General features: G+C 37.0%; 1 protein-coding gene across 1 annotated transcript in view; it reads left to right on the plus strand.

Annotated features, from left to right (window-relative positions):
- The window catches only part of fbxl7 (F-box and leucine-rich repeat protein 7), a 49,935-nt gene extending 41,121 nt beyond the window's left edge, over positions 1-8,814 (plus strand). Inside the window, exons 3-4 of the mRNA XM_073849658.1 lie at positions 1,480-2,085; positions 7,533-8,814. Of these exons, the coding sequence (XP_073705759.1) occupies positions 1,480-2,085; positions 7,533-8,269 (1,343 nt within the window). The 3' untranslated portion in view covers positions 8,270-8,814. The remainder of the gene's footprint in view (positions 1-1,479; positions 2,086-7,532) is intronic.
- Positions 8,815-11,020: the final 2,206 nt, after the last annotated feature.

Consider the following 11,020-nt stretch of genomic DNA (forward strand, 5'->3'; position numbering starts at 1 on the left):
TAATTGTTAATTTTATTTAAGATACTGTAGTTATTTTCTTAATATGTCATGATAACTGACAACTTTATTTTAAAAAAGGCAACAATGTTTAAGAGGTTTTAAATAAACAGTAGAACAGTGTAGCATACTTTCTGATTATGCTTGGTCTTTCTTTGGTGCTGTTAAAACCACCATATCAAACCTGTAGCTCTTTTATGAAATAGTAGTAAATCGCATTTTAAATCGCAAATCGCAATTTTGATCAGAAAAATCGCAATTAGATTTTTTCTCCAAATCGTGCAGCCCTAATTTGGTGGCACGTTATCAATAAAAACAAAACTAATCCAATGCGTCGGGAGAAAATTAAAACTCTTACGTTCACTTTTACATCTAACTACAAAGGGTGAAAATATGCTAATATACGACAGTCTGTCAGCGGTTGTGGGCATGGCCTAAAAATCAAAACAGCTTGATAATTGAAACCATTTTGTTTTTTTGGCTATTAAAAATAGGAGTGAATGGATTTTTATCATTGTAGGATGGTTGTGTCCACACATTTATATACAAACCATGTAAAAGTGAATTTTGCATCCGATGTCCTTTAATATAGTTCTATAAAAAAAAAAAAACATTTATACATCATTCATGGAATGTTTTTTTTTTCAGAGTAAGTTCAAGTTTTTTAGAAATACATGCAATTTCTATAAAGTGGCCCTTTTACTTTGTCGATCAATGGGCTTGAACATGTTGTGATGTTATAGAGATGTGATCTTCATGAAGGCAGTTTTTAAAGACTGATCCATCAGTGTGCCAGCTTGCTGGCTCTCATATTCTCATCAGTGGAGGCATATCCTTTATATATGGGTTATGATCATGCGCTGCTGTTTCCCATTACTCAACACAGCACACTCTGAAACTGTAGGAGACTAAAACATCTGTCAAAGGGAACAATGGGGTTATCATGCCCATAAATTAATGGAAATAACAGACTTGAGTTCTGCTGAACAATACATATTGCGGTTAAGCAGCTCGCAGTTTAATCAAATGGAATAATAAAAGCTTGGTAACCCTTGATTCACATCCAGTCATTACTGCCCTGATAGTTCGGGAAAGGCTAAAGAAAGCCTAATACATTATATCTGGGGGTTCAGTGATATTAGGCATGGATCGGGCCAGGAGAAAATTCACGGAAGATTGGTATGTGAATATGGTTTTTGCAGGCCATGTGTACATCCTAGATCTCAACAAGACTGCCAGAGTAATTTTTTCTGAAAGCTATGAAACACTTTGTACCTCAGTCATCATTGTGGGATAAAGCGAAGAGCATTGCTTGTGTAGAAATAGAAAGGAAAGGAAAAACTCCAATTTGTTTACATTATTTCAACAATTTGTCTTTGTTACATAATGGTGTTTTCAGAGTCGCTTGAGTGCAATATCATAATGTGTTCTTGTCCTTTTCTCATCCTTTCCTGTCTGTTTTTCTATTTCCTCTTTTCCCAGACTCGGACCTTAGCATGCGAACAGTGAGTACGCCAAGTCCAGCTCTGATTTTGCCGCCTCGTTCATCTCCAGGCGTGCTTAATGGCTCCTCCACGTCTTCCTCCACGTTCGGCACGGAAACCATCGCCATGGTTCACACGCCGCCCACTTCCCTCACCCATCCTCAAAGGAGCCTTCGGCAGCCGAGAGAACAGCAGGGGGCGCCCATCGACATCCTTCCGGACCATGCTTTCTTACAGATCTTTACCCACTTGCCCACTAACCAACTATGTCGGTGCGCCCGCGTGTGCCGCCGCTGGTACAACTTGGCGTGGGACCCGCGCTTATGGAGGACTATTTGTCTGACGGGAGATGTGCTACATGTGGACCGCGCACTTCGGGTTCTCACTCGCAGACTGTGCCAGGACACCCCCAATGTGTGTCTCACCCTGGAGACGGTGGTGGTCAGTGGCTGTCGGAGGTTGACCGATCGAGGACTGTACACAGTGGCACAGTGCTGCCCAGAGCTCCGTCGCTTAGAGGTGGCCGGATGTTACAACGTGTCCAACGAGGCCGTGTTTGAAGTGGTGTCACGCTGCCCCAATCTGGAACACCTGGATGTTTCAGGTAATTCATCTTGGGTGATCATGTTTGGTTGTATATAAGTATTTATCTGTCTTAAACATAATACTTCAGTTTCAGCCAGTCATGAGATATTTAAAGGTGACTTATCATGGAAAGCTGACTTTTTTTGTGTTTAAGTGCTATAATCGAGTCCCCAGTGTATCTACCAACCCAGAAAACATGAAAAAGAACAACCCAGTAAATGTTTTTTGTTAAGCCTTTCTCTGTAAGCTTGTGAAAAAATGAGAGCATCAGATTTCGCTTCCCCCGTTATGTAGTAAGGGGATCTTATTGTAATATTACCGCCCCTTAATCTGCACCACTTCCTCCCACGGCGCTGTCATTGTGTTTTTACAAGCGACAATTATGTACCAGCTTTAATGTCATGGCGAAAGTTCAAGCAAAGCATGCTAAGTGTTCTGTTGTTGACTCCACAGATGAGCACAGAACACTATTTAGAGTTCCAGCCTCAGAGAAGAAGAGAGAGCAGTGGATTTATTGATTTATTTACTGTATATTACCCTGCTGACATACAGATCTAATATAAACGTGATTTCTTTCCCAGCTGTTTACCTTTACAGACATAATCGACTGTTTTTGTAACTTGTGTGTTTTTAACATTAACTTGTGTGTATTTGACAGGTTAAGCGCAATAAGACATGAAAGAGAACTTGGTTGGTATGAGCTGTAAAGGCACAGTCCTATTCGTGCACGAAAACAGAGTGTTTCTGTGGTTGTACTCTGTCAAAAACAGCTCTATTCACAGTGACCCATGTCAGTGCATGTCTCTTTAAATCAGAGGTGTCTGAAGTCCGGCCTGCGGAGTAAAACATGAGTAATAATAATTGAGCTGCAATTTCTTTAGCGCATGAGAATTCCTGCACATGCCAAAAGCAGAAGAGTGCTATTTGTTTAAAGCACTCGGTGCTCAAAACAAATGTGTTTACTTGCTGACTGATCTCGATAATGCGACCACTAAACAGCGCTGTGAGATTTGGAGCAGAGGTCTCTGTCTGATACAAACCACAGATGTCGTGATCAGTGTTGGGGGTAACGTATTACAAGTAACACGATTACTTAATCACATTACTTTTTTCAAGTAACTAGTAAAGTAAAGCATTAATTTTTAATTTACAAGACAATATCTGAGTTACTTTTTCAAAAAAGTAATGCCAGTTACATTTAGTTTATTTCCTTTATGTATTTACTCCTATTTTATTAACCAATGTCTTTGCTGCTGTCCTTTGTTGATCCAATTCAACTATACTAATAAGCAAAACTTACTTTAGATTAACATTTGTAACACTTCCTTTTCCTATAGTTCTACTGTACAGATGTGAATTTACTTTTCCTTCAGCCTTAGGCTTATTCATTTTACTTTTTGGTGTGAAAGGGCTTTTTTTTTTTACTTTCCATGAAAAGTAACTATGTAATGTAATTAGTTACTTTTTTAGGGAGTAACTTAATATTACTTTTATTACTGGCTGAAATATGCTAATAAGGTACAATCCTACAGCGGGTGTGGGCGGGGCCTGAGCAATATGACATACTGCTCAGAAAACCAAAACGACTTGATAATTGAGACTGTTTAGGTTTTCTGGGCATTTAAAAAAAAGGAGTGAATGGATTTTTATCACTGTAGGGTGGTTGTGTCCACACACATCTATATGCAAACACCATATAATAGTCAACTTTGCATTCAACGACCCCTTTAATGTTTAATGAACAGTTATAGCAGGAAAAAGACTGCGAAAAATATAAAAATAGTCCGATTAAAAAATGAAAGACATTGTGATTGTTGCATGGTTTGGTTTGGACACAGTGTAAAAGTCATTATAGTAATGAACATAATTATTTGAAATAAGGCCGTGTCGATAATATATGTTTTAAATATATGTTTTAACTAACTTTATTTACTTATTTACCAACTTTATTTCAACTGGTTTTTCTGCATAGCCCAGATTTTATGTTAGACATCAAGTGGCGTCCCAACATGGCACCAAAATTGTTTATTGTACATCAATTTTGTGTCTACGTGATACAGTATTACATGAACTGCATAGGCCGTATGCAAAATTATGTAAGTTATTCATGATCTAGTCTGAATAGGAAAATTGGTCAATTTTGGTTTCTGAAAATCTCTTCAATTTCAGTGGTCTTATGCTCTTGGCAGCCAATAATTCACCGCACATATCAAATTGTGGTTGGCACTGACTATGTCACTGCAAGTGAACCCAAATTTAATCTGGACTGGGTTGTTCCTTTTACCTTGTGACCCATAACAAAATCACTCAGAAATTCTTAGTAAAGTTATTTTGTTCATGTTTTCAAGGATGAGAAACTATAGTTGCATTTTGTCATTTGCATTCATCGTAGATTTTCCCCTGCGGTTCACAACCAGAACAGACCTGTGGCCCAGTTGAGAACCAGCGGTTTAACATTTGGCATAAAAAGCATAAATAATGAAGTATTTGAGTCTGTACTAACACAGCTATATTGAATTTGACATTCTCAACAAAACATGTCAGTAATGTAGCTGTGTTGGTCTACGAACTCTCTGAAAACACAGAAGGATTTTTATTCAGCTGTATAAATGACTTCCTGACTCAGAGCCAAACAGCCTGTGCTTCACCTGCTTTGTTGTCCAGTGCAGAAGACAGTCGACTCTTTTTTTTTCTCACAGAGATTATTCTGAAATGTCCAGGACTTCCTCTTGGAAAAGCTGGAAAAGGTATTAATAGCTCTGGCATTCTGTCTGTGCTCTCTATACTTCCCAAAAGAAACATAAGCCCAAGCAGAACCAGGACCTCTGACTTTAAGGTGCTTAGGGAAAATCTGCTACCCTAATTTAGAGAATCAATGATCAACTGTTTTTTGACTATTTAATGTGCATATAACTTTAAACTGTTTATATAAAATAGCTTTTATATTAATATTTGTCCACCTGTCCAGTATACATTATATAGCTTTCTCTGTTTATGGTTTAATGACTTTACCTGGCAACCTTTGTATCAGTATTTCTTTTCAGTTTTCTTAGAAGCATTATATTTCACAGAGGACTGTATAGATGTTTACAGTTTAAAAGTATGTCAGAAAATACTCCTTCTCCTCATGTCCTCAAGTTCCTTCCCTGGTGTTTTATTTCCAACTTCCTGCGCTGCACTTCCTGTTCAAGCATGTTGTTTTTCCTGTGTGAGTGCAGGGGTCCGGCTGGGGTCCCTCTGCCGTTGGACTGGTGCGCTGCATTCTCAATGTGCTCCTAAAGGAGATGCAGAGAGATCCCATCCCCCACTCCTCCTGATATAACTCATTTCAGATGTCTTTCCAAGGTTTAGATCAAACCCTCCGCTGCCATTTTCATGTTATTCAGATATGCTGCAATAACCTTCAGCTTTAGTTCTACTGTGAAGTCTTTTGTTTGTCTGATGTTGGTGTTTCATAAGTTAAGTCAGATGACAGAGGTGAAAAGCAGACAGCAGAGTAGATACATTTCTCAGATGGCATGTTTCACATCAAGGCTTTCTTCTGTGATTTCTGTAAAAACAGATCTAAAAGCAAACAGTTGGTTCAATTTCTTTTCATGTGCATCTGTCAACATGAAAAAGTCGTCAGTCTTTTGGGAATAAAAAACATCTTATACACATGGTTCTGACAGAAATGTTTTGGGATTTTTCTTTTTCACAATGTCTAAACAGCCCCTATAATTTATCTTCAAAGACACAGTTTAAAGCTGAAATGTGTAATTTTTGTTCAAATATTTTTTCCTATACCGCCTTAATATGCAGAGACAATTATAAGTTTGAAGAAAAAAAATATTATCCAAGAGCACATCTGGTTCTCAAATAAGAAAAAAAAAACTAAGGATGCTCCAGAAAGCGTAAAATATACAAAAAATATATTAGTGTATATATAATATTTCTAAAGTATATATATTATGTCCTTATGAGAGCATATTTTCATATCCAGGTACATTTTGATATTAAAAAGAAAAAATTGTTATTAAAGGGGTTACATCTTTAAAAACACCAGCGTGTGACATCTTTTTAATATTAAAGGTGACATCGGATGCCCATTTTCCACAAGTATGTGAGAGTAGGAGATATTAACTAATATATTAACAAATATATTAAAAATATATATTAATTCCAAAGCTTATATTTGTTGTATATTATTTTTTACATATTTAAGTCATTAATAAAATTTTAAATCTATATTAAAATTTAATGTAATTGCTTAAAGGTAATCCATTAAACAATGTAGACAGACCTAAAATTTTATAAATGTGACCCTGGACCACAAAACCAGTCTTAAGTCGCTGGGGTATGTTTGTAGCAATAGCCAAAAATACATCGTATGGGTCAAAATTATTGATTTTTCTTTTATGCCAAAAATCATTAGGAAATAAAGTAAAGATCATGTTCCATTAAGATTTTTTGTAAAATTCCTACTATAAATATATCAAAATGTAATTTTTGATTAGTAATATGCATTGTTAAGAACTTAATTTGGACAACTTTAAAGGTGATTTTCTCAGTATTTTGATTTTTTTGCATCCTCAGATTCCAGATTTTCAAATAGATGTATCTCGGCCAAATATTATCTTAACAAACCATATATCAATAGAAAGCTTATTTATTGAGCTTTCATATGATGTATACATCTCAGTTTTGTAAAATTAAACCTTATGACTGGTTTTGTGGTCCAGGGTCACATATAATATTTTATTTTTATTTATAAATATAATTACATAGTAACTATATAAAAATAAAAATACCATTGATATTTATCATTACTTGTACTACTTTATTTGGTGATACTAGAAGCACAGAAATTACAGTTTTGGTCGATTTTTAAGATTACGGTTCAGTCTGTGTTCAGTTAAAACAGCACAAATACCGGCCACCTATTATTTTTACAATATGTAATATAAGTCTCAGGTGTTTAATTTGTGAAGTTTCAGCTCAAAATACCCCACATTTCATTTATTATATCATTTTGAAAATGCCTATTTTGAGAAGCAGAAACACAAGGTATGCGAGTACTAAAGATCTCTTTCATGTCTTATTGCGCTTAAACTGTCAAATACACACAAGTATATGTTAAAAACACACAAGTTATAAAAACACAGTTGAGTTTGGTTATGTCTTTGAAGGTGATGATGAAGACAAAATGGTGGAGTGGTGGGAGGAAACGTGCAGATTTAGGGGCGGTAATATTATAATAAGATCCCGTTTCAACATCCCTATGGTAGCAAAATCTGAGCGTCTCCTTTTTTCACATACTTGCAGAGAAAGGCTTACTAAAACAAAGTTACTGTGATTTTCCTTTTTCACATTTTCTAGGATGGTAGATGCTCCAGGGAGCCAATTATAGCACTCAAACTTGGAAAGAGTCAGATTTTGATATTCCTCTTTAATATCCTTCTAATATTCTGTCTTTATTCTCTGCAGGGTGCTCTAAGGTGACCTGCATCAGCCTAACTCGGGACGTGTCCGTGAAACTCTCCCCTCTTCACGGGCAGCAGATCTCCATCCGCTTTCTTGACATGACTGACTGTTTTGCTTTGGAAGACGAAGGCCTGCACACCATTGCTGCCCACTGCACTCAGCTCACCCACCTCTACCTGCGGCGCTGCGTGCGCCTGACCGACGAGGGCCTGCGCTTTTTAGTCATCTACTGCCCGTCCGTGCGGGAGCTCAGCGTCAGCGACTGCCGCTTCATCAGTGACTTTGGCCTACGGGAGATTGCGAAACTAGAGGGCCGCCTGCGCTACCTCAGCATAGCGCACTGCGGCCGCATCACAGACGTAGGCATACGCTACATAGCTAAATACTGCAACAGACTGCGTTACCTGAACGCCCGTGGCTGCGAGGGACTGACGGACCACGGTATTGAGCACCTCGCCAAGAACTGCCTCAAGCTCAAATCCCTGGACATTGGGAAGTGCCCGTTGGTGTCGGACGCCGGCCTGGAGCAGCTTGCACTAAACTCATTCAACCTGAAGAGACTGAGTCTGAAGTCTTGCGAGAGCATCACGGGCCGTGGGCTGCAGGTGGTGGCGGCGAACTGCTTCGACCTTCAGCTGCTGAATGTACAGGACTGTGACGTGCCACTGGAGGCGCTGCGCTTTGTCAAACGTCACTGTAAACGCTGCGTCATCGAACACACCAATCCAGCCTTTTTCTGAGAGCTGCACACATGGACGGATTTGAGAAGATAATCTCTTTTGACCCGGGCCGGTGACGTCTCTGCTAGAAAACACAGCGGAGATTTGCACTGCTGCACCTCTGTATTTAATTTGCATGGTTGGGAGAAATCGTAACTTTTTTTTAATCCATTATTTATATTTTTATTCACTTATATATATTTTTGATTACTCATCTTGTCTATGTCAGATTGTATTACGTGTAGCATGTAAATTTCATCATGAATGCAATTTGTTGACGCGTAGAGGATAACCAGAAATGAAACTAGACACATTTTGCAGAACTAAGGCGGTCCACGCTTCAGATTTTTGTTGTTTACATTTGATATTTCTGTTATGAATGTTTTGCTTTGTTTCATTGTGCAAGCCTTGTAATAGCTTGGTTTCTATCTTGGTTTTCATTGTCCAGGAATATTACCAAACAGTGCCATTTTTGCTGTGACGTTCACCTTTGTAATGGTCAATAAGGCTTTTTCAGGTGTTTAACAAATGGGAGGCCACAGTGGAATAAAGAGGTCTAAGCCATATTAAACAGAACCATAATGTCTGCTTTTATTTAGCTAACCTAATTTATCCGGGTCTTGGAATGAAAAAAAATGGAGCAAAATATGCTATTAGAGTGGTTGTCAACCTGTGGGCTGCAGCCCTGTAAAGGACCAGGGAAGTACTGCAGGATGATTTTGATTAGTTTTAATTTGTTCCTCCTGTAAACAAGATATATTAGTCAAAATAAAATAGCACAGTTTTTTGTTATATTGTCATATTATATTAATCTAATATGTGGGATGCAGACCATTTTGTTGTTGGGAAGGAAGATAACACCTAGAGGTTATTGTGACTTTTCTCAGAATCGTGAGATATAAACTTGCAATTGCAAGTAAAGTCAGAATAGCAAGATATAAATTCACAATTCAGATTTTTTTTTCTCAGAATTGCGTGATATAAACTCAATTCTGAGAAAAAGTCACAACTGAGAGATATAAACTCGCAATTCTGCAAAAAAAGTCAGAATTGCGTGAAATGAACTCGCTTTAGCAAGTTAAAGTCAGAATTGCAAGGTATAAATTCACAATTCTGACTTTTTTTCCTCAGAATTGTGATATAAAATCTAAATTCTGAGAAAAAGTCACAACTGAGAGATATAAACTCGCAATTCTGTGAAAAAAGTCAGATTTGCGTGATATAAACTCGCAATCGCAAGTTAGAGTCAGAATTAGAATTAGAGTCAGACTTTTTTTCCTCAGAATTGTGTGATACAAGTCAGAATTGCGTTTTAGTTTGTATCATGCAACTCTGAGAAAAAAAGTCAGAATTGCGAGATGTAAACTCGCAACTGCGAGGAAAAAAGTCGCACTTACCTTTTTTTTTTTATTCAGTGGAAACAAGCTTCCAGGCATCCTCTAAGGTAAGCATTGTGTGATTTATTTTCAGGCAGTATGTGTCATTTATAATGAAACATTTCAAACAAAGGTGTTTTGACAAAGTTACTTAAAGTTGATCTGTTTTTGCTATCATTTAGTCGCTAATCGACACCTTGGTCAATTGCCACAGAACACAGCTAGCTGGCGAGGCAGTGGTGAGAAAATAAACGGAAATGTAATCAGATTCAGTTGAGTCTGATTCTATTTCCCAGTGATAAAACAGAGAAACAGCAGCACGGTCCAGTGTAATATTACATCCCAGAGCAGCAGCGCAGGCCAGGCTAACAGACAATATACAGCTGATTAACATCACAGCAGTTCAGAATAGCAGTACATAAAACTGAATTTCCCAAACTGTTGGGAAAATCCACAAATTAGGATGTTTTGTATGGAAAAATGGTGGGGTGAAATAGAAAATGATAATTCTTGACAGTTACTGACAATGGAGTTTTTGTTTTTAAATTGTTGTGGGTTCTACAATTGTGGGTACTATTATGGAAAATAATAACCATTGCAAATAGCAAACAAATCAAAGCAGCATTATATTACAGCATACATAAACGCAATGAGGAAATAAAACTAGGAAACAATTATTGAATAAGCATGTCCTATTCTGTGACCTAAACTCCTGAAACAGTGGTGTCTCATATTTTAGAGCAGACTGTGTAATTTGGAAAAGAACTCAATTAAATCTATGTGTGTGCGTGTGAAAATATTCAGCTGAAATTCAGCTGTTTATAATAGTTAACGTTTTCATAAGTAACTGTAATATATTTTCACATTTAATTCCATACATGTAAATAGTTACTCCCCAACACTGGTATTAGTACAATTTCTTAACTTTTTAAATGTTATTTAATGTTTGTACTTTTGGAAATACATCTTTACTACACTCTAAAAAAAACGCTGGGTTAAAATAACCCAAATTGGGTTATTTTGGTAACCCAACGCTGGGTCAAATATGGACAAACCCAGCGTTGGGTTATTTTAACCCAACTTATTGGGTTAAATCTTTGACCCAACACGTTGGGTTGTTTTATTTACCTAGACTATTGACAAAAAAAATACTACGTTGCTGGTTGAAAACAAACCTGAAATATTTAATAATAAAGAGAATAAATAATAATCAAAGAGAATTACTTAAGACAACAAAAAAAGAGACAAAATGAATTTATAAAAGGCTATTTTAATGCAAAATAAAAAATACAATTTGCATTAATAAATGTTAAAATATACATGTGTGTGTTTGTGTGTGTGTGTGTGTGTAGTAAGACAACTTTCTTTTTTATAAACTCATAATTTATCATAGAAG

The sequence above is a fragment of the Garra rufa genome, chromosome 10, assembly GCF_049309525.1.
Source record: "Garra rufa chromosome 10, GarRuf1.0, whole genome shotgun sequence".
NCBI classification, from domain to species: Eukaryota; Metazoa; Chordata; class Actinopteri; order Cypriniformes; family Cyprinidae; genus Garra; species Garra rufa.